Source organism: Thunnus albacares, chromosome 15 (genome assembly GCF_914725855.1).
Source record: "Thunnus albacares chromosome 15, fThuAlb1.1, whole genome shotgun sequence".
In the NCBI taxonomy this organism is placed as follows: Eukaryota; Metazoa; Chordata; class Actinopteri; order Scombriformes; family Scombridae; genus Thunnus; species Thunnus albacares.
In genome coordinates, this window is record NC_058120.1 from 7055211 (window position 1) to 7079737 (window position 24527).

Here is a 24527-nt window from a genome sequence, read left to right on the forward strand (position 1 = left end):
TGCACTTAAAAAACAAATCTATAATTTTGCTGGAGAAAGCTACTACCAGTTGTCAACTGCCCACAGTATCAGGAGTAAATTATGGAGAACCCATCACTAAAAATTACGGTAACTACAGTGTTTCTTCTCTCACTTGTTCTTCTTTGTATTTATTTGGCCGGTTTAAAGGATTTCTTAACTTCATAGAGAGTCGAAAGTATGTGTTTCACTTGTGGGTGTTGTGTTGTTCATACAGTTTTTGCAAATTTAATTTATCAACGTTAGCCGGCTGCCTGTTCATACATGTTTTCCAGCAGCATCCTGCTTGCACACATAACCTGGACGACACTGAAGTCGGTTTCTGATTCGGTGTTAAGGGAAAAGTTAAAGGGAAAGTTAATGGAAACATAAATAATGATATTTAGCGGATAATTCACCGTTTTTCACCACTTACACTTGTGAAAAGTGTTCCACATCGAAACAAAAAGCCTGACTGCTGTTTAAACCCACGCTCAGATTTGTGAAACTTTTATTTTGCTCATGAAAACAGAAAAATATAATTTCACTGATTATTTTACCATCGAGACCACATTAGACCAGGTCCAGATCAAAAACCACTATACTTAGACTTGCCACACCTGGACTAGATTAACAAGGAGATTCCAGAGATGCATTAAAACACAGTTTCAGATTTGTGAAACCTTTATTCTATTTGAAAAAAAAAAACAGAAAAATTGTGATTTCATAGTTTTTCTCCCATCCAGACCACATTAGACCAGGTCCGGATCAAAAACCACTATACCTATATGGATTAGATTACCAAATAGGCTCCAGCGACTTAAGTACAGTGGTTTTTGATCTGAATGGGGGAAGAGCAGTGACATTGCCCCTTTTTCTGTTTTCATAAGCAAAATAAAGGTTTCACAAATCTGAAATTGGGTTTCAACAGCGTCACGGCTTTTGCTATTATGCATAACACATTTTCATAAGTGTAGGTGGTGCAAAAACGGAGAATCAGCTGCTAAACATCATTATTTATGTTTCCTTTAACTTTCCCCTTAGCTCGAATTAGAAGCTGACTTCGGCGTCGTGGAGCTGGTGGGTGTTTGAAGCGCGGCGTCTGCAGCATAATTAAAACATGGCGGACTCGGAGGAATTTAGACTCAAACGATTAAAGGTAAGAAATACGCTCCTGATATGTAATTATAGGAAGATTCGCTGCATACTAGCCACATACTGTGACATTTCGTTACTGTGGACTAGCTCCCAGTCGAGATGTGCATATATATAAGCTAACGTTAGCCAGCTTAGCTTACAACCATGCAACGCTAGCTCGCTGCATGTTTAGCAATGATGCAGTCTGACAATTTTATAATTAGCAAAACGAAGTCACTTCATGAAATACGACCCTTTTGTGAATCACCATAGCCTTTATCAATTTAGCACTGACACATTGTGTGGCAGCTGGTTGCACAAAGCCCCCTTTGCATAGCGCAGGGCTGCTGCGAACAATAAAAAAGTGGATATTTAGTTGAAGTTAAATGTTCCCTTGTGATTCACTTGCAGCAACAGCTACAATGTCTTAATTGGGTTCTTTGTTGTGTGTCAGTATAGAATTACAAATATGCCAGAAAGCAATATTATGCCAATTTTCAAGCGGAGTTTGGTGGGACGCCCCCTCTTTGCAAATGATTGGGCAGCATGAGGCCTGCAGCCATTACCATCAATAATAGCAAGACATTGATCAGGATCATCTTTATTGGCCAAGTATGTTTACACACAAGGAATTCGACTCTGGTTTAGTGGCTCACAGTGTACTTACACAGAACAACAACAACAACACATACACCTGGATTGACTGTATATAGGTGAAACCTTTCCTGTGAACTGTAAACAGGATACAAATAGTGCAAAGAAGTGAAGAGTGCAAGGAATGATGAGATGATATATAGTTATGTACATATAGTAGGTAACATAAGTTAGTGGTTCTTAAAGTGGAGTCCTGGGACCCCCAGGGGTCCTCGAGGGGGTTCTAGGGAATTCCCAGCAAAAAGGGGAATAATTTATTTTCACCATAATCCCATCTATAAGTAACACAGTGACAGTCAGAATGTATGACTGTTTTGGTCATTGGATTCATACACTTTTTGTAATGAAACATCTAAAAATCAGCTGGGGACCGTGGTCTAATTTGGGTCAGTTTAGGGGTCCTTGGTATGAAAAAGTTTGAGAATCACTGAAATAAATTACATGATAACAGTAAGGCTCAATTAGCTAGATCCTAAAATGTTGGCAAAGAGGCTATCTAGTGAACTAGGACGTTATCTGATGATGTTGTGAGGAGGTGTTGTTCCTCGTTATAACCCAGATAATAACAAATAAACTAACAATAACACTAGAATATAAAAAAGAAACATAAAGAGCCCAAATCATATCTTCCCTTATCACCACGTTCAGATACTTTGTGTATTGGCCGTAGGCTGTCACTGCTCTATTACCATTCTGTTTATTATTATGTTACTGTGTGTTAGGAAAGGGAAAAGGTTGGATTTCCAGTCAACTGTGTTGAAAATGGGTTCACTGCTGGAGGCAGACTGTGTACAGTCTTGTCTATAGTGGAAGAAGACAGTTGTATGCAGTAGTTGGACCAGTAGACCTTTTCACAACAGGCATTTTGACACGTAGAATAAGAAAAGCACAGTTGTATTCAACAACATTAACAACGGTTGCACTCTGTTTAGGTGCCCCTGTTCCACGGCCCTGATATTGTGCATGCTGTGTCACTGGCATGACATAGTGGGACACTTCAATGGAGAAGAGGCATTGTTAATGTTGTTAGTTCCACCTGTGCTTGTCCTGTTATGATCAAATAAAATATGTGCTGTTCAAAGGCCTGTGAATTTAAGTGAAGATCAAAATTAACCACCACACACTGAAATGATTTTACTGTGACTTTATTAAGAGCAAACAACACATTTAGCCTGTAGCTTCTTCAGGTTGGCTCAGCAGAATTACATGAGTACTTGCAGGTGTGATAAATGCATCTGGGTCACATTAATTTTCACAGTTTTCATTTTTTCAAAGTGTTTCAAAGGTGAGCATTTTACAAAGAACATGACTAATATTACACAAAATTACATTTTTCAAAAAACATAGCATGGTTAATATTACACAGAGTTACAAGAATTACACCATTTTACATAATTTTAACTTAATTAAAAGAACTAACTCCTGTGAACAACTGACTGAAGAGGATGAGCTAAGTTTCCTTAGAAGAACAGACAAGAACAGACAACCGGTTCTACAGTTGTCCCTCTACACCACTAAATCTGAGAACCTAGTGGCTCATCTCTCCCTAAGCGTCCAAAATTACCAGTGGAGAGAGATCAAATTAGTATTTTCATATCACAGAAAAGAACTCAAATCCTGTGTTTCATTAAGTCTATAAGGTCCAATTGTTATTCAATTCATAAATCCAAAATGCCTCCCTTCTTAAGATCTGGTTTATCAAATTACCACTTCTTGGATTAGGTCGCACTTTTTTAATGCCAATAAATTTGAGGGAAGTAGCCGAGCCGTGGTTTTTCTCCTTGTAGTGCCTAGCAATGACATAATCCATATTTCCATTTCTGATGGCAGCCTTGTGCTCAGCAACTCTCAGTTTAAGATGGTGCTTTGTTTGGCCTACATACATTAAGCCACATGGGCATTATCAAGATATAAATGACATAGGCAGAGAGACAGTTAATGAATTCTTTTATATCATATTTCTTTCCTGTATGAGAGTTATTAAATGTCTTGGTATCAAATGTGTTTGAACAGTGTGCACATTTTCCACATCTATAGTTTCCATACACTTGTTGAGAAAGCCAGATAGTTTGTGCAGGTTCCTTATACATAGAACTAACAATATCACTGACATTTCTTCCTCTCTTAAAGCAAAAACAAGGTCTAGAGGATGACAAATGATTCAAACTTGGGTCACATTCTAGGATTTTCCAGTGTTTGTTAATAATCTGTTTGACTTGGATAGATGCCGTATAATATTCAGATAGAAAAGTTATTCTGTTTTCAGTGTGTCAAGGGGGAAGATTTAATAATTCTTCCCTATCTATTCTGTTAACTTTTTCAATAGCTTGATTAATAATTACCTGGTCATATTCCCTTTGTCTAAATCACTGAGACATTTCTTTAGCCTTAGTTTGATGATCCTCTTCTTTACTACATATTTGTCTCAATCTCATAAACTGACCATATAGGATGTTGCTGATCATACGGTCAGGTGGAAACTTGTAGAGTGTAAAATGGTGTTTCTGTCAGTTTCTTTTCGATAAATAGATGTCTCCAATTGTCTATTTTCATTAACAGTAATCAAAAGATCCAAAAAAAATTTTTTTTTTTCACAGCTGTATTCCATAGTAAAATGCAAAGTGGGATGAGTGCTATTTATATAGTCACTAAATGCCACAAGAAACAACCATGTATAAATTAATACTCATCTTTAAGTGCCTAATATGAACACGTAATTGATTAGAAAAATACAATTATTGACTGAAGAGTTTAACACTGTTGCATTGTTTTCTGAGATTACATTAAGTGGAGGTCTGTTGGGCATTTTCAAAATGTGATGGTTCATTAAGTTAGTAAGATGTGAGAATCCATTTTTGTCGTATTATTTTATTAATATTAATTAATATAATTATAATATATATAATATATTAATATATTATAATTATTAACACCCTTTGCAACACAGTCTTTGTAATGAACATTTTGTTGTAGATGCTACTAAAACGGATTTGATCTGTAGAAAATTAATTTGTCAGATATTGACATTCATGTGTAGAGGAGTGAAGTGCATCATCCCTAAAGTACTAATATGAATTACCCCTTTGAAACAGCTTTTCAACCAACGTTTCCCCCCCTTACAGCACGAAGAACGCCTATCTAGAGTATTTGATGAAGTGATGGGGCTGGGAGACTTTGCTGACTCTTCCAGGGGCTCTGCAAGCTCCTCCAGGAGCGGAGATCAGGATGAGACAAAGGGAGTAGATGAAACTTCAGGACAACATCAACCGGTGGAAGAAGAGGATAGCAACAGCAGCAGACAAGAAGAAAAGATAGACAAGGGGATAGAAGAGTCATCCTTCCCTCGCATTGCCTCCCCTTCCTCTGACCGACGCTCCTCCTTTACCATGGGAACCAATGAAGGCGGAGGAGGAGGAGGAAGCGGAGGGGCGGCGTTTGATGACGCGCTGGACGGCCTTCCTGTGTATGGGCCAGAGGAAGACGATGAAGACTGGCACTTTGCCCTGCCTATGGGCACCTTGGAGGACGTTGATATGAGCAAGATGAACAGAAATGACAAACAGCCAGAACAAGGGAACAACAAAATTCAAGAGGATCCCTTTGCTCGGGAGTCCAGAGAGGAGGAGGAGGACCAAGAGAGGGAAGGGAGCAGTGGGTCTGCAAACACCTCCCACTCCTCCCAGGACCACACGCCCGAGAACAGCCAAGGTAAAGCTTCATTCACACACATTCATACAGTTTTAAAGGACACGATCAATCACCAATGCAATATTTAAGGTCCTGACACACCAACCAATCTGTGGGGTGTCATTACGTGTCTGTGGCCAGTTATTACCTCTAGTTAGTGGGTTGTGTTGGCGCTGTTGGTTTTGACAGAGCCAATTGCAACTTTTTGTCTGACACATTTTAATTTAGTATTCTGGGTATATAATTAGGCCATTTAGTTGGTTTGTTGGTCTCTCCTAATGTTCTTTGGAGTACAAATTTGGCATGAAACACTGACAAGTTATTTTGATAGTAGTTGAGTCTAGTTCTTTGAGGTCACCTGGGTGTGTCGGGGCTTGGTGTGACTTGCCCTGATGAATGGCACAGATGTGCATGGGAATCGAACAGCTTTTGTTTGTCCCAATAAACCCAGTTTGCTAAGACTGTTTTCCATGGAAAACTAAGAAAAGGTAGCTGAAATGCTTTGAAAAAAATAGTTATATGTTTGGCCTGATATTGTATGCAACAGTATATGTGCATTGTCCATCAGTTTCAGGTATTTTTTGGTTGGCACATGTGTAGTTTAAAACTTCTGGTTGAAGAGTATACTGTTCTAATTAAATATTTTCTGTTCTACCTCTCTGTCAGATGGAGGGGTCCTGAACCAGACAGAGGAGACAGAAGACAGCCAGCAAGGAGAGGTAGGAAAAGTTTACAATGCTGGAAATGTAACATACCCAGGTTTAACATATGCTCCTCTGGAGCAGGTTCACTGCATCTCTGAGGCTCAGCTGGCGCAGTGATCTACCCTCCTTAAAAATGATCTGCCATCTTGAGGATGAAAAGCCAAGGTGTGGCTAAAATTCATTCATTAACCGTCTCATCTCGCTTCTGCATGTACTTTGCCACAAGACTCAGAAAGCTACTCTCTGTTGACCTGGGGTGTTTTGTGATCAGAGATTTCTAAATGATATAATAAATGTTTTTCAGCATTGGAAAATAGATGAAATGACAGCAAGATGTGTGATTGAATACAAGTCAAAGATTGTCAAGTAACTGCATTTAAAAATCATTTGTGAATCCTCAGCGATTAATTTCGAATACTTTATTATTATTTCAGAGGTCAGAGGCAGCTCCGACAGAGGACAGTAATCCCCCGATTTCCCCGAGTATCAACATTAAAGATGAGCCTATTGATGAGGGTTATGACGCTGCTTTACTGCCTCAGAGCTCCATCAGACAGATCAAAGAGGAGCTGGAGCATCAGGAGGTAGGTGTGGGGAGAGAAAGTTATCATTATTTTGTTCAGTACCGGGTGTTGATTTGTAATTTTCATATTAGATAATACAATGGAGGATTCATCAAGTGTCAGCAAGTGAATAACAACATATTTGGCCTGAAGCTGTCGACATGCTGATTGATGCCACTAAAATTACATATTTTTTTATAACAATACAAAATATTTAGTTAGATTATATTTATATTAAGAACTTTTACTTTTGAACATGACTTAAAATGCTTTACAGACGAGGCTTTGGAGGTTTAGGAAAATATACAGTATTTAACTTCTTAAACTAAACTTCTCTTCTTGTTTGCTTATTCAGGAGGAGTTGAGGATCAGCTCTGTTTACTCTGTAGGTGGAGGGAACACCTTTGCGTCCCCTACCGGTGAGTTGATAAGTTTCTCTTTTTTTTCATTATGACATGTTTTCTTTCATTTATTACCACAGTTATTCTTTTGCAGTGGTCATATAAACATTTTTCATGACATGTCAAATGTTACTGGTACACCTGTGTTTTGACTGCTGTAGCAAATTAAAATGTGGAAAAGGTGTATTGGTTAAACTCTGCAAGATTAGTAAGAGTTCAACCAATAGGGAAGCATTAAAATAATTAAAATCATGATTTCTTGGCTTTATCAACCTTTCTCTTCTTATTCACTTAAGTACCAGCAGCAGTCCCAGCTCCCCCTCCAACGGCCATTTTTATCCCAGGTAGAGGAGCTGTCCTACAAGCCATGGCTCCCCTTCCTGTCAGACCACCAGCTCCAGTCCCAAGTTCTCTCCCAGCTCTGACACAAATGCCCCCACGCCCACCTCACCCCCCCATTCCCGGTAGTGTTCGCTGCAGTGGCTGCTCTAAGGTACTGTTGCAACACTGTGCTGCTGACATTTAAACGGAAAGACAAAAGGATCTAGAAAAAGTTGCTCCATAAAGTATTAATGAGATAAAAATGTTAATAAAAATATAAAACTTAAAAATTAACCAGCTGTGTTTTATACAAAGAAATCAATCCATTTATTCGATGTGTTCATGAGTTTCATGGTTCTGTAAATGGTTCTAGGTTCTGCTAAAAGGCCAAACAGCATTCCAAAGAAAAGGCTCGACACAGCTCTTCTGCTCCACAGTCTGTCTGACTGGCCATCTGCCTCCAGCCAACAAAAACCGAACCTGTTTCCAGTGCAACAGGTATATTGTGGTCTCCCAATTTCATGTTCCCGTTCCAAGAATTAACTTTATACTGGTGAATCATCGAAGTCAGGACTTTACTTTGCTGCCATTTGGTTACAGTTGGCCTATAAAACATAATTGGTTCATGTGAAACCTGATACATAGTAATAACCCACTGTACTCATGTGTTTATTTGTTTGTTTGTTTATTTATTAATAATGTTATAATTTTAACAATACAGTAGTCTACATGACTAGAAGTAATTATTCCTTACCTTTTGTCCAGGTAATAAACATGGAGGGCCTGTTCCCTTAAAACATTGAAGTTTGAATACAAAATTAATGCACAACCACTGAAGGCACTTTTCACTAGTCATGAGTGATATTTCATGTGCTCTTTGCAAATATCTCTGGCAGCAGCATTTGACTGAATCTTGACATTATATAAGAGAATCCAAATACTTTTCAAATTTTGCACCTTCAATGTAACAATAATACGCTGATTTGGAGCTTGGAACCAAAGCAAAGGAAATTGCATTCACTCTAGTCACCTGTATAACACATGCAGTATCTTCCCATTCAAGTGAATGGGAAGGTGTGTCCAAGCTTTTGACTAGTATTGTAAATCATGTGCATTTGATAGGTTATGTTTGTTTTATCCATCCTCTAACCTGCCATCATCTTGTATCGCTTGTATTTTTTCACAGAGAGATTCTTCAGCCCAGGGACATGATCACGATTCCAGCAGATGACAACGCTTTCATGCACTTTTGTGGCCAGTTCTGTCTGTCTGTCTTTAGACACAAGAAGAAAAATTCTGAGAAGGTCATTGACAAATGGGTTGACAAACGACTTGAGAAGAAGCCTGAGAAGCCACAGGAGAAACCAGCTGAGCGACAGCCTGACAAAATTTTCTGCAGTGTGTGTAAAATCGCCAACAGGGTAAGATCCACAAATTTGAAATGAGCTTTTATGACAAAGACAGATTTGGGGTCAATTTTATTTGCTCCACAGTCTTATTGTCTATGTTGTCTTTGTGTTTGACTGTGATATGTCTCCAGCAGATTGAGCATGAGGTCAGCCATCAAGGTCGTCTGCACAGACTCTGTAGTGATGCTTGCTTTGTAACATGGCGCAAGATCCGACAATTAGCCATGAACTGCTGTGAAGGCTGTGGACTTTACTGTAATAGCAACTCGGGCTCCTGCCAAACACTCGTGATTGAAAGATCTAAGCTCAACTTCTGTGGTCCCACCTGCATTGGCACTTACAAACAGGTATGTTTGGTCTTTTTTTTTTTTTTTTAAAGAAGAGAGAAATTATTATCCCTTTGGTTACTTTTTTAAAAGGAAGGATGTTATGCCAGGTTGGTGTAAGTTCTAGCCGACTTTGCGTGATGGTAACACAAACATTTCAGCTTCAGGTCCCAGTAATCATATAACATCCCCAAAAAAATTATACAGCACCTACATGTTTGTAAAGCAAACAGTCATGTGATTGCTGCCAAATGTAAAACTCTACAATACTCAATGTGTTACAGACTTGCAGAAAAACGGTTGAATGTGCCTACTGTCACAAGATGGCCATAGTGTCCTCCACCATTATGGAACGAGACCAAAAGGGCAAAGTTCAGCTTTACTGTTCACCTGTCTGTGTGGAACAGAGTCGACCACCCCGACACACTCTCAGCGGTAGGGTGCACCACAGAAACACATACTTACGTGCAAGAGTACACTGGTATATGCAGTACTTATATCACAACAGGGAAAGCTTGTTAAATTATTTATTAATACACATGAATGCATGTTGACATACTAGCAGGTAGGCTGTTTAATGTTACTATTATCTCCCTAGGTACTCCATTCCCATGCTGCCTGTGCAAGGTTCCAGCTGTTCCTCAGTATCATCTAGCTATGGTGGACGGCACCATTCGTAACTTCTGCTCCTATGACTGTGTTTCTATATACAGGGTAAGGGTACCAGGATTATTGGAACTGTTTTTAATATCCAACAAGAAAAAAGATTGATGATGGAACATCTGTCTGTCTAATCCCCATAGATTTGACCGTGCTGTTATTTTCCCTCCATCTGTTACAGAAATCCGGTCACGCCTCTCAGGCAGACATGACCAATGGAACCTCCTCTCCCAGGGACCCCTCCCTCAGAGATGCCCCCAGACCAGGGCCGTCTGCCGGAGCCAGCTCAGTCCCTCCCATCCCTCAGGACTACCCATCTTCAGTCCCCTACCCCGGCCATCATCCCAGTAATACCTCAGTGCCCCCATTGGTGCCTCCCTACCCAGCCATGTCCTCCCCCTCTGTCCCGGGGCAAGCCCAGGCCAGAGCACCCCCTAGTCAGCCCCTGAAACCAGCAGAGGGTGGACCAAGTGACGCCTCCAAACTGACCTGCCATCAGTGCAGCAAACAGTTCAACATCAAACCGCTGCTATTCAGTCACCAAGTAAGTCATGCACATACAAACACTCAGTATATACATAAACACTAACATCCTGTATTACCTGAGTGTAGCACTCATCAACTAATACTAATAATCATTTTTGCCTGCAGGGTCGTATCTCTATGTTCTGCAGTGAGATGTGCTGTGAGCAGTATAAAAGCCAGAAAAATGTCCTGGCATTGTGTGAGTGCTGTAAACAGGAGAAGGTGCACTTTGACACTATCAGCTACAACCAACAAGACCTCTTCTTCTGCAGTGAAAGTGAGTTAGTTCACAGTTCCCTCTCCTGTGAATTATTTTGAATGTCATAAACTGAAACTTCCATCTCAAACATGAGCAGGAATCTCACTCAATTCTAAATCCCTTATATGATCTGTGTCAATGGGCCTGTAGGCTTATACTTGTCCTATCTATACCCCACTCATTGTGTGTTTCAGGCTGTAAACTACTCTTCAAACATGATCTGACATCTCGTAACAAGGATCACCCCTGGCGTCCCTGCAGCTACTGCTCCAGCATTGGCCAGAAGATGCTGCACAGCCACTATGGAGGCAAGATGGAGGAGTTCTGCAGACCCCACTGCATGTCCCAGTACACTGTACTCTATTACGGGGTAAAGTAAATAGTTCTTCCAGCACACTTTATGCTATTGCACCAAGAAGAGTTCAATGTGGCTGTGTTTTTGTTTTACCTTCTCATCTGTCTTTTTCCCCCTCCTTCTTCTTCACTCCTGCCCAGATGGGTCGTTGTGACAGTTGTAGGAAACAGGGCTACTTGACTGAGAAGCTGCAGTGTTTGGGTTCAGTCCGTAACTTCTGCAACTTGCCCTGCCTACTGCAGTACTGCTACATGCATTTTGAGACGAGCCAACACACCAGCAGTAATGGTACTGGAACGGCCCCACAAGCACCACATGGTAAATTGTGTTGTGTCATATCAGTGTTACATGATGTAATGGAAAACTAGATGTGGCCAGTTCCCATTGCAATGTTATTGTATTGCGAGAACATGTTTTTGGGTCAGCTAAGGACAAGTTAAAACAATCACAAATATTTTTCCATGTCAAGTATGATCGATCCCCTCTTTCTCTTCTTCCAGCTCCAACTCAGCCCCACCACTCCTCAAAGATGAATCCTGTCATAGCTGATGTTGTCTCATTGGCTAACGGCTCTGCCACTCAGCCCAGCGTGTCAGCAGATACGGCTCTGACTGGTTAGTTCACACACATAGCCCATACACATAGGCTGTCTTAAGTACATCTCTGCATTTTTGAGCCACTTGTCCCGGTCAAGGTCATGATGGCCCCCGCTACCTCAACCAGCTCCTCCCATACGCTTCAGGCATCTCCAGGGTCTAGACTGGGGTCTCCTCACAGTCATCCATGCCAAGAATATTGATTGATGGTATTTATTTATTGGAACAGTGTAGTTTTTAACATAAAAGATGCACTGCACCGGAGTTAGCTCAAAGCTAAGTTACATCTGCAGTCTCTCACAATCATAACATACAACAGCACAACAACAAACAGTACAAAGCAAAAAATAGCTTGATTAATTTAAGTTTTCCTTTTTAAAACTCATTCTTACTTTGATTTTTTGTAGCCTTAAAATGTTCCAAGTATATAAAAATGAATTATTTATAACACTAATTGTAGGGGCTTCAGTAACATTAAAAAAAAAAAGAATTTGAGACTTAACTTTCCTCACTGTCCCAACTGGCCTCTTTACTTTTGGCTGGCAGATGTCATGATTGAGTGTCCACATGGCTTTAACAGTATTTACAGTAGGATTATACAGTCATATTAGTTTGAAGCATGGTTTTAATACAGTATTGTTCTTTTGCAGGAGCACTTCCAACCTCCAACGTAGACGGCAAGAACCTAGACCATGTACGTAGTTTGTGTGTGTTACTCTCGCAGATCTTCACTTTTGAATGCTTAATTATTGAAAAATTGTTGAAAAGAATAGTATTTCACAATTGTTTTAAATATTTGATATGAGTTCCAGTCAGCACGCTTATCTGGGTTTGAGAATTAGATCAGATCTTCTTTGTTCATTTTTATCTAGGCCAGTACTCAGACTGACGCCATGCGGGTGCCTGTGTCCCGTCGCCGTCAAATGAAGAACAAGTCAGTTCTCTGCCGGCCGTTCACCATGGACCAAGAGAGCATGTGTCTGCTGCCCACACCTTCCACTGAGTCAGCAGGTAACTACAAAAAACACATGAGCAGTTTAGTTTTGTTATTCCTCGTTCACACAGGACACAGAACAGCTGCACAGCAGGAATTATGTGCACCATTTCTGGCTACATGTACAGCAGCTGTCAATAAAATGCACTACGGGAAGTACAAATGCCATGTGCTCAGCTTACTGTACATTGTTCACACAGACATTACAACATTATGCACTTGAAATGTTTTTTTGGTAAACATAATGTTGCAACAGTCTTAAACATTTCCCACTGTGGATGTAAATTTATAATGACTTTCTGTATACTGTGCACACTGTGAAGGTGCTAACTCTTCAGTAAAATCTCTCCAGTGTGTGTTAAACATTTTCACCCAAAACATATACTAAAACAATGTTTGCATTGCCAAGCACAAAAATTAATACTCAGTCTTTTGTAAAAAGGTTAAAATGCTCAAAAAATAGAGTTAATAGAGTTGATCCATTCGAGTCTCACTTTGAGGGAGATGGAGTTTTCTTATGGCAGAAGCTGTGAAATTGGAGTGGGTGGATGTGCAGTGTAGCATACAGTAAAGGTGGAAAAAGAGCATTGGTTGGATGCATGAAAATTTAGATAAAATATCATCACAGTGAAGACAACATGTCACTGAACGCTTTGTCATATTATATTGAGCATGCTTTAACTGTCACTGTCCACACAAGGATTAAACTGATATGTTGGGTTAATATTGATGATCTATCAAGAACAAAATCTACACAATAAATGACAATAAAATGAAAGCACTGATTTAGCACTGATGCTTTCCAAGACTATTGCTGGTCTGACCTTTATGTAGGCTGTCACAAACTTCACCTTTCCTTTTATTCATTTATTCAGTTACTCATTTATTCAAACATTCGTTGATTTGTTGCTCACGACTAGCTGTTTCAATAATTGCACCAGCTTTGATAGATAGCGCCTCGCAAGTTGACCTGCCATCTGCGGAAGCATCCACATCTCCAGCACCGTCACCAAAACCTCAGGGAGAAACTCAGCCAAGTAACGGCGTGCCAGCACGCTTAACCGGACGCCATTTCCTGGGCAAGAGGGAGACTGACTCTGACTGTAAGGTCTGCTCACACTACAAGAGGAAGAGAGGAGAGGAAGAACAGGAGGAGAGGAAGAAGCAGAAGATGGAGGAGGTGGAGGAGCCAGAGAACAAAACGGAGGAGGAGGCAGAGGGTGCACAGGGAGTAAACTCAGTTGATGAGAAGGATGGGGAGAGTAAAGAGTCGGAGCACTCTGAAATGAAGGATTGCGAGCAGAATAGTGGGACAGTGCGGAGGCAGACGTCGTTTTACTGTAAAACGTGTTCAGGAGAGCCCAGCCTCTGTCCTGTACCCTGTTTTGAACTCTACCACACAAGACTCATCTACAAAACACCTCCTGAACTGGAAAAACAAGGTGAGCCTTCTGAATAACACAGATAATCGATGTCAGTTTTACTCTAAATATCCAATATCACTTAGTAAAAAAGTTATTGTTCGTAGCACAGCTGTATCCAAGGTGTCCTATATTGTGTTTGTGTGTGTAAATTGTGATACTTATTTTAATGCCATTGCAATCAGAATAACAACTATGATGTACTGACATGACCTTTGGAGATTTATGTGCTTTTTCAAGCTATTTCAACTGACTTAAGAGGGTCGAGTGTGTCACCCGAGTTTTTCTCTCCACAGCCTCCTGATCTGCTGACATGAGGAGTTATCTTCCACCCTGACCCTGGACAAAGATTTTAACAGCTACAGGGTTATCCGGTTGTGTTCACACTTACACTACTTTTAGTCATTTTTGTTTTTGTGGTTTTGAAAACCATATTCACGGCAAATGCAACTGGAACTGCTGGATGGACCACCATTAGTTCTTATTAGTTACATGAATGTGAACTGGTAGTGTAGTGATATTATGCATTTGAAGCAGTGTTTCTGTGTTTTTATGATGAACTAAAGATGGCAGTACTTGTCATACATTCTGCAGAACAGATTGTCATGGCTGTTTGTGTCTGCTTCATATAAAGGGTATTTACTTTGTGTGGGGGATATTATAAGTGGTCTAACAGATGGGATGACAGTCTTGACAAGGTTGAAATACTTACAGAGTACTGTAACATGGTAGGAAAAATAAGATTTACTTTATTTATTAATTTGTGTCAAAATACACTTCATTATAGAACTTCATTACAGTTTATTCCAGTTATGGCACATTTGTCAAGTGTCTTAAAACTCCTGAATCTATTGTTCCATTCAGTGATTTGTGTAAGTTGCCTCAGGAAATGGTCTGTAATGGCGTACACATGTGTGATGTGGCATCACTTCATGTCCCGGCCTGTAAAGTCATGACCTTATCGCATATTTCATCGCATAACACCCATCATACAGTCTGTAACCCGGTTCTTATATTAATTAAGGTCACTTGTGCCTAACTGCCTCCCCAGATGCAGCCCACAGAATCTGTTCTTCCAAAAATGTAGCATGTAAACCGGTCACATTTCATTGGTCCTGAATAAGCAAACACGCTGTTTGTTTGTTCACATGTTTAGGAAATGGCTGCTAAATGAATGCCAAATGCCAGCAAGGCAAAATCTGTAAAGCTAAAACTGAATTTTGCTCAACAAAGACATGCAGATTCATGGGGCTGGATCCAGGCAACCATACTAACAATGTGATTTTACTTTGTGTGTAATACTTGAGTACTGAATAAGTATTAAATGATTCTTTGTTTGATTGCAATTCCCTGTAAAACTGGGACTCATTTTTTAATGAATTTTCATTCAGCTGCGATAAACTCTGCATCTTACCTCTAGATCAGGCACAGATTCATCATAATCCAGCTGTAATTTATAAAAGAAAAAGAAAAACAGTAATAGCTCCAACATGGCAAGAGAAAGCATTACTTCAACTTAGATTGATATTGTTCAAAAGCAGTACAGTGCAGGTTTGTTTGCCAAAATAGCAGTAGATAAAAATGAATGTTCATGCCAACGGTTTATTATCATTTTAATCCTGCTCATTTATATTAGAGTGCATATGATTGCCTGTAATTCAGATTAAATAATGTAGAAAACACCAAGGTGTTCAACAACAGCTGTCAAGTTGTTGCACAAATGGACCATTTCGCTGAGAAAGTCCTCTAGACCCAATGGAGGGTTATAGGGTTATATATGTGTATATCTTCGGGTTGCACTGTTACTGCCAAAATAACCAGTGGATGACTGGATTACAGTAGAAGATGGAGGTTAGGGAGTTTTTGATAAACCAGGATGAACCTTCCAGTCAGTCATACTTAAAAATGCACTAACAGGTATAAATGAGGCTACAATCTGCAATCACTTGAATTTTTTAAGTGTCTGAGTGAAATAAAAACATTTATTTGGATGTTCACTTAACTTATTTGTACTGTTAAGCTACATTTTAATGTTCAGTTTACTATGTATGTGTCATGTATAAAAGTTTATGGTTAAATTCTTTGCTGTACCTCACTACTGATGCAGTTATGTGAACCAAGACTGACTTCAATTCATCCATCTGTTGTTCAGTTGGTTCCAACCCTGCATTACATTTCTGAAGTTTACTTTTTTTTTTTTTTTTTTTTTTTTTTTTTTTTACTTATTTTACAACCTACTTTATGTATGTTGGAAATTTTTGTTACTTATCTACTGTAACTGCATGGTTTTTTTTCTGTTTTTTTTTTAATAATTCAACTGACATGTATCCGATTGTGAAATCATGTTCCATTATTGCTTTTGCTTGTTTTAATCAAATATTGTCAACACCTGAAGAAAAAGTTGTGTTTTGGTAAATGCAAAAAAAAGTCAATAAATTTAATTTTAGAGTAAAACTTTGTGGCGAAATTTATTTCTTCAAATTTACCTGCCATATCACTTACAAATGGCCTCCATCAGTATGAAAAAAAACCCCCAAATGTAATTCATGACTAAATAAATATAGAACCTACAAACTGCAATAATCAGTATGAGGTGTGTGTGTGTGTATGCATGTCTCAGTAACATTGAATGTAAGAAAGAAGTTTGGAATGACTTTGGATGTAAAACTAACTACCCACACATGAGAAACACAGACGCATCAGTCTAAACAGAACTATGAAGTATCTATTATGTAGTAGCTAAATAGTTTGTTTCTATTACAGGTGGCTACTGTCATTTTAAATCACTTCAAGTACGTTTAAAAACAGAAAATTAGATTAGACCAGATTACTTTACCAGTTGAAAATTAAAGTCAGACAAGTGCATGAAAATAATACAAATCAATAAATATAACACATAGAAATAAGTTATTATAGATAAAAAATACATGGAAACAATATGCACACTGTGGGTCTCTATATAACAGAGAACCAATGAACAATTAAGATGTGACCAGTCGAGCATTCACGGTGTCTTTCAAAGAAGCTGAAGAGAAGACATGGGTTGTAAATACATCTAATGGAGACAGGAGAACTAGACACTAACATTTTGCCTTAAGTGCAAGAAAGGTGAGAGGTGATTTATTAGAAGTATTGTGTTCAGCAATGTATATTTACACTTATTCAAACCTTAAAAGATAGTGAACAGAGTCGTGAAGAATAAAAAAGATGTTAAATCAAACCTGTTTATATCAAGCAGCAGTTCTGCTTCAGTTAAATCAAGTGTGTAAATCAAATCTGTAACAATTTACCAAGGCTGTTCTCAATTCCTACATCAGCAGTGTTTGTCATTTGACTTTTTGAGTTCCATCCATGATACATGTACACGTAAATAGACTTATATTTGATTGTGAAATTTGTTAACCGACAGATTAAAAAGGAAGCTTTATACACTGATGACTGATCTTCCTTCTGAGAACTAAGTCAGTATAGCAGATTTGTAGTTTAGAAATTCAACTGCTGCAGATGATAAAGCCAATTTGATATTGGTAGTAAGTTGTGAATAGTTGTGACTTGTGTATTTTCGAAAAAAGCTGGATACTAAAGACATTTTTGAAAGATCTTTTCTGATATAAAGTCATGAAAAGTTAGTTAAAGTTCCTTGAAATGTTAAGACTACTGATGCATCTGACAGCATATTTCATTAATATGTTGTCATTAGTATGAATTCAGAAAGGCCTGTTGCACAGATAAGAGCTCTTTGGGAAATGCCAGAACATCTGAAGTCAGGTTACATGTAGTCTGTAGATGTTTTACTATTTCAGTTCAGTTCATCTATTGTGAGACATTTGAAATTAACTGTGAGGATTTATGAGGAAATGTTTTCTTATATTAGTGAAACATGCATTAACAGGTCCACTCACATGAGATAAAAGAGAGTCAGACCAAATCCAATCTCATATAAAGTATTGTACGTAGTATTGTATGTACTGTGTATAATTTTAGATGTGTATCACAATAGCCTTGATAACAACATGATGGTAAATGTCATGTGTGGATCTTGAAAATAGTTTTTTTTTAGTTTACTTTCACCAGCAAGAGAGAAGATACACCTGTCATTAATATTCTGTTCATCATTTTTAAAATCATTTTAGTAAAAAAAAAAGTTCAAAGTGACCATTTAATTGTGACCCAGTTAATGTGTTTTAGTCACTGAGATTTCAGTGTTTTTTTGTAATTATTTCAATGTTTTGTGATATCTTTTGTCCTTAATTTACATTCTTGATTATCTTCTTGTCTCATTTATTTCTCCTCTTTTTCTTTGCCTCTTTCTCCCTACCTCTTCTTCTTCTTCTTCTTCTTAATCTTTCTTCCTCTCATTTCCTGTTCCCTCCTTCCTCCAGCTCTGTCTCTGCCCTCAGGCAGCTGCTCAGTAGGAGAGGAGAATGTGAAGGTGTTAATGGTGCCAGTCCCAGTACCAGTCTTCATTCCAGTGCCTATGAACATGTACTCCCAGCACACACCTGTTCCAATGGCTATGCCCATGCCTGTACGTCCCATTACATTACATATAACACTGAATTGAAATACCTGCTGTCTGTGCAGCAGTAAAACAAATGTTAAGTCTTTTTTCCTATATTTTCCAGGTTCCAGTGCCCATTGTAGTACCACCACAGAACAAGGATGTAAAAGATGCAGCCGTCCAATCAGATTCTTTGGCTGTGAAGGAAGAAAATCAGAATGATAGGCATGTCTCCGGGGCAGGTGAGGTCTTATCCTGACTAACATACATTTAGATTGTATGTAATTTTACAAACTTTAGATATTTTGGCTACATTAATAATGTCTCTGTTCATTTTTTCTCTGCATACTGTATGTTTGTGCATGTGTACAGACTATAGTGGAGATGTAGAGTCAGAGGTGGTCCCTCCCATAATCCACAAAGATGAGGAGACTCCTAAAGCAGTGGAAACCCACCTGCCACTTACTGTAAGTTCAGAGGGGAGCACAGAGTCAACTGTACCCCAGCTTAATACCCAGCCAGAGGAGGGCACGACGACAAGCGACCCACCTACCACCAGTGCCGAGCATCAACCTCCCTCTTCTCCAATGATGGATTTGGAGAGTGACTTCCCACCTGGTGAGATATAAATTAAAGTTATAGTCAACCCCAAATCAATCTGTCAAAAAACTTCAAAGCTTTCACGTGTGTAACTGTTTGAATGCCAGCACACAAATAATATTATTGATTTGATGAAGATAAACAACAAGTGCTGATAGAAAAACTACATAACTACATACTCGACAGCACACACACAACGTGACTCTAACCCACAGGTCTTTTGTGTGTGTGTCTTTTTTGCAGAATCGTTGGATCAGAAGTCATCTGTTCCACAGCGAGGAGTGAAGAGACCCAGAGAAGGTTTCTCCGGCCGGAAACGGGTATGACTGACACCCCTGATAGATCAGCAGTCTTTGGGTAAACTCAGATTCATTTTAACCTTTTACTCTTCAGACTTAAGTTTGTAGGCAGTTTGTTTCTATTCCAAAAACCTCTCAAACCAAGAGTACCTCCCTGTTCTTGGATGTTATGTGTATTTATAGAACCAAAAAGTTTTCAAATTCACGCACTTTTGGCCAAGAAGTGCAATTCTCTGCTCACAGTGAACCTTTCAGCCATGTCAGTCATTTTCTACACTACCCAGTATTCATTACTATTCTGTCCATCCAGGGTCGAAGGCGAGTTGGTTCAGTGGACCGCAGTGCGGCGGCATCTCCAGCCACCTCCAAACTGAACCACCTGTATGGGGTTAAAGCCTGGAGGAGCTGGGTCCAACAACAGAGCAAACAACCCCAAAAATGTGAGCCTTCATTCTCTTTATTGTTTTCTGTTGTCTCTTCCTCTAATCCGCTGGTTGTTCTATTGAATCTGTTTTATCCTATACCAACTGTACTGTATGGTCTCTCTTCTCTGTAGCCGGTCCAGTAGATATTAAAGAAGACATCCTTCAGTGTGACTCTGCTGAGCTGAGCTTTGCTCTGTCTCGCTTCATCAAAGAAGTGCGTCGGCCCAATGGAGAGACTTACAGCCCGGACAGCATCTTCTACCTTTGTCTGGGGATACAGCAGGTACACAAATATTGTGTCACGGGTCTTGCTTCTTTTAGTGTGGTTCTCCTTTTCCCTACACTTCAACTCATTGTTTTCTATCTCCCTCTCTGCGGACAGTATCTGTTCATGAAGGGCCGCATAGAGAACATCTTCACTGACGAGCTGTACAATCAGTTTGCCTCCGAGATCACTGGGATGCTGCAACTCTGGAGGCCTAAACTACTACCTAGTGGTATGACCATTTAAAGCTGCACTAATAAATATTTTTATATTAGCAATGGGTCAAAAGAGTACATGTAATGTAAAAAGGTTGTCATAGTAAGAAACCCACAGCTCTACAGAGAGTTTTAGCATCTTTCAGCTCATTGTTTTGGTTTCACAGCCTGCAAGTTTAATGTTTTGGTTCACTCTCATTGACAGCATTTCTTAACTATAGCAGGCAGCTGTTTTTGTTTTTCTTCTACCTGCCCAGCACTAACAGACAAAGAGATAGACAAAGTTAGCAACTAGCTGGTGAACAAAGTGGAGCACTTAGAAGCTAAGATATTTCCTCCAGGAGTTGGTGGAGACCAAAACAGAGCTAAAAGGAGAATAAATATTGGATTTACATTCATCAGGTGGACCGAAACATGACTCTAAGGCTACACTTTGTCTGCTGGATGTGTAATTGGCCAACTGTTTGCTAACAGGATTTTCATATTGATTATTAAGTTGTTTCAATGTCGTGTTTACAGCTTGTTCTGCTGCCCCCAAGTGGGCAAAAATAAATGAATTCTGCTTTAATATAACCCAACACCTATGGGCAGTAGGTCGCTTTGATCAATTGTATCCCCACTTCCTACTTCCTCCTCCAGGTGGCTTTGTTTCCTCCCGTGTTGAAGAGCACTACCTGTGGGAGTGTAAGCAGCTGGGCGCCTACTCACCCATAGTGTTGCTCAACACGCTTCTCTTCTTCTGCACCAAGCATTTCCGCTTCACCACGCTGGCGCAGCACCAAAGCCTCTCTTTTTCCAACTTCACTCGCCACTCCAAACCCTGCAGCCGGACCGGCAAAATCCACTACCTCCAATACCAGAGAAGCTGTGCTGCCACACCGAGCCGAGAGGTGACAGGTGGGTGTCAGAGAACAGCACATGTACATCTTTCTAAATAAAAATTGTATTTTCAAACTGACCATTTCTTTCTGAACATCAACAATTTTGTTTCATGTATCTGCTTTCGCTCTTTTTCTAAGCATCAAAGCCAGATTCATAGATTGACTCCCTTTCTCAAAAAGCAAATTATGTTAAGAAATATTGATTAACTGAGTATTGGTACTTACTGTTGTTTTTAGAGCGAACCAGAAAAAGGCAGGAAGAGGAAGCGGGAGACCTGGAGATGCTAGAAAACGTTACCAACCCTCTACACTGTCCAGTCAGACTCTATGAGTTCTACCTCTCGAGATGGTAAGACATACAAACACACAAAGCAAAGCTACAGGCAAACTGACACATGAAGACAACAGTACTTACAATCATATATGTGTTTACAACAACTAATAAAACCGAACTTGCTCTCCAACAGCCCAGAGACGGTGAAGAAGAGAACTGACGTGTTTTTCCTCCAGCCTGAACAGAATGTCCACACACACAGGTCAGAATCACATTTAATAAACCTGGTGATGTCCAGATATTTCTCTCTGTAAAAGCTTTTAAGAAAAAGACATCTTTGAGGTAGTGTGTCAGTGCAGCAGGTTCACCTTTAAAGGAAGTACATGTCAAATATGAAAAACAGTTGTAGTAATGTAGGACTTTGTTTTTTGTAGGGATTAAACAAACAATGTTTAATAACTGAGCTTTAGAGATGCTGGTAGGCAGATTTTGACCTTCAAACAGGCTAGCTGTGTCCCCATTTCTCCAGTCTGAGCCAGGCTAACTGGCTGCAGGTTTCAGCTTCATATTTGTAAGACTGCGATATGAGAATAGTATCAATCTGCTCTTCTAAAAGCTATTAAGCATATTTCAACCTTTCCAGATCTGAGAGGAGAAAACATCAGGGTAATGAAGATATGAAAATTCAAACACGTTCTCCTTCTCTTGAAGCTGCTAACATGCAGAGTTTTTCTGTTTTTTCTAATTTTTTTAAATTTCCATTTCTGACCTCAGTTCCCACTGGTATACTTGTCAACCATTGGAGCAGACCACTCTACAGAGCATGCTCACGCGCATCTTGGCTGTCAGAGAGCTTCACCAGGAACTGCAAGCAGCCCAACATCAGTCCTCAGCCGCCAACAATGATGACAGCTTACAGTGATATGAAGCTGTTTATCCACAACCCTCATTGCAACAGAAACCTTCGCTGATGCTGAACAGTTCACAGTGAATTGAAGCTTACGCTCATCAGTCATTTCAGACTGAGACTGGCAGGTCTCTGAAATGTGGAGTTAATGTAAGGACGCTGAATACCAGGCTGTCAAAGACAGAAAGGATACTTTGTCACAGGGAGACACATTTAAAGGACTTTATAAGTGTGGGATCATGGTATTTAGTTACCTCAGTGGCCATCCCCTCCTCATATAAATGCACAATGAGTTTACAAACATCTGATACTGTTAGATATGAAAAAGGGAGTGTTAAAGAGTAAATCTTCTTTTCTCACACCAGAGTGACCATTTATCACATGTGGCAGGTTTATTTACTACCAGTAATGGTCCTCACCAAGACTCTCAGATAAACTCCACAATATTAGAGTGGTGTAAGCAGCAAACTGCTTGTGAGAACAGTCAGTGCTGAATGTAGATGAGTTTACATCCATCTGTTGAACAGAAATGTGTTGTTTTTAGTGTTCACCCTCTTTGTATCAGCACTTTTTAACATGGAGCATATTGACTAATATGAGCTTTGAAGGTCAATGCTGGTATTTTTGGATCAAAGCTGCCACAAGAAGATACCATCTCCCTTTAAATTTCACCAAAACCTAACAGAATTACAGTTTGAACAGGTGTTGTTATCTAGCAATGTGGTGCAACCGTGCATAGCTGCACTAAACTTGGTAACACATACAGCCAGTGTAGTATTTATCAATGACAGAATAAACATGTAGTTAAAGGATAAGGCTGACAATATTCTATATTTTTTATTATTGTCACCAAATCCCATGAAAAACCCAAAAACAACACTGTTTGACTTGTTGAGTTTCTGACTTCCCTACTGTTACTGTGGTTCTCAGTCCCAAGCCATTCATTCCTACTAAATACATAAATCTTTAAAGAAACATATATATATATATATATATATGTAGAGGTAGGAATCTCTGTATGTATGTATGTATGTCCTTTGCGTATCTCTTGAACCGTTCATCTGATCGACTCCACACTTGGCGGGTGTATGGCTGGGGATTAAGGGGAGTGCAGTGTCGAATTTGGTGCAATTTGGACACGTGATAGATTTAATATTAATGAACTGTGAATAGACCAGCTATCAGCAAGCTGCTCCGCTCTGTGCAGGGGCAGGGCAGTGCTTCAGGACTCTGCCAACTGACTCCAGCATGTCAGAGAGACCAGAGATGAGGCATGACATGAGTCAGAGAAAAGTGCTCTAAAAAGAGAAAAGTAGACAGTGAAAACAGAGCTTTTAGTAAAGAATGGACACTCTTACCCCGTGTCTAGACAGAAAACGTAGCGTTAGCAGCATGTTTAGCAGATCAGCAGCAGCGAGTGACTACACAGGAGGCATTCAGGTACAATGTTGAGTGTAGGCCACCCGCGTTTTGGATCCACTCAGAGTCCAATACACAATGACTGTATTTGCATGCATAAAACGAAGGAAATACTTTCCATGGGCAGTACAAACAAGTTTGTATCATATGTTCTGAGACCGTGGCAATTTTGAAGCGCCACTACAGACAAAGCACAAATCTTTGGAGGAAACATAGCCACTCAAATCCAAACTGAAGACACAGACAATAGGAACGATCTAAGAGCCCAATATGATCGATCCACTTTATATTAGGATGCACATTATTTTGTTTTTCAAAGCGGCCCCTCTTTTACTTTAAAAGAGAAAAGAACATTTATTTACTATTCAACTACATATTATTTATAACATCTGTGTATAATAGAATATTAGTTTCATTTCTTAAAACAGCTGGACAGTGTAGTTTTTGCAAACATTACACAAACAGGAGTAAATAGTGCATTTTGTTGGGGACTACTTTCAGCAGCGTATTAATACACATTTGATGCTTTAATAGTGATAATACAGGAACATAATGGTGTTTGACTAGATGGAGTACTGTGGCACAAGAGCTAATTTATTGTTGGTTTTGGTCTTTTTATGGGATTTGTTGACAATAAGAAAAATATGCAGTATATTCATCAAATTAGAGGTGGATGGAATTGACTCGCTGACATTTGATTAAAACCCAATATTGGATATAACATGTTGTCAA

The 24527-nt window shown here is 39.4% G+C and overlaps 1 protein-coding gene across 2 annotated transcripts; it reads left to right on the forward strand.

The window, feature by feature from the left end:
- Positions 1–751: 751 nt before the first annotated feature.
- On the forward strand, positions 752–22989 carry si:ch211-266o15.1 (zinc finger MYM-type protein 4). 2 transcript variants are annotated; one of them, XM_044374943.1, is made up of 29 exons: positions 752–1156; positions 4881–5496; positions 6142–6194; positions 6614–6763; positions 7098–7161; positions 7440–7636; positions 7838–7962; positions 8651–8885; positions 9008–9220; positions 9484–9634; positions 9798–9913; positions 10041–10403; positions 10511–10661; positions 10838–11013; positions 11139–11316; positions 11499–11612; positions 12245–12288; positions 12467–12605; positions 18392–18537; positions 18635–18752; positions 18883–19128; positions 19354–19430; positions 19720–19849; positions 19966–20117; positions 20217–20331; positions 20954–21211; positions 21433–21544; positions 21663–21731; positions 22244–22989. In XM_044374943.1, the coding sequence occupies exons 1-29, from the start codon at positions 1118–1120 to the stop codon at positions 22389–22391; spliced, it is 4695 nt and encodes a 1564-aa protein (XP_044230878.1). In that variant the 5' UTR covers positions 752–1117; the 3' UTR covers positions 22392–22989. The 2 variants fall into 2 exon arrangements, with proteins under 2 accessions (XP_044230878.1, XP_044230879.1); XM_044374944.1 differs by having other exon boundaries at positions 4911–5496; positions 9005–9220.
- Positions 22990–24527: the final 1538 nt, after the last annotated feature.

What these genes read in the sequence shown, in the direction of transcription:
- si:ch211-266o15.1 (XM_044374943.1), top strand. Translation starts at nt 1,118, where the DNA reads ATGGCGGACTCGGAGGAATTTAGACTCAAACGATTAAAG. An exon ending in GTTTCTCCGGCCGGAAACGG is followed by an intron (nt 19,431 to 19,719) that starts GTATGACTGACA and finishes CTGTCCATCCAG; the next exon opens with GGTCGAAGGCGAGTTGGTTC. An exon ending in ACCGAGCCGAGAGGTGACAG is followed by an intron (nt 21,212 to 21,432) that starts GTGGGTGTCAGA and finishes TGTTGTTTTTAG; the next exon opens with AGCGAACCAGAAAAAGGCAG.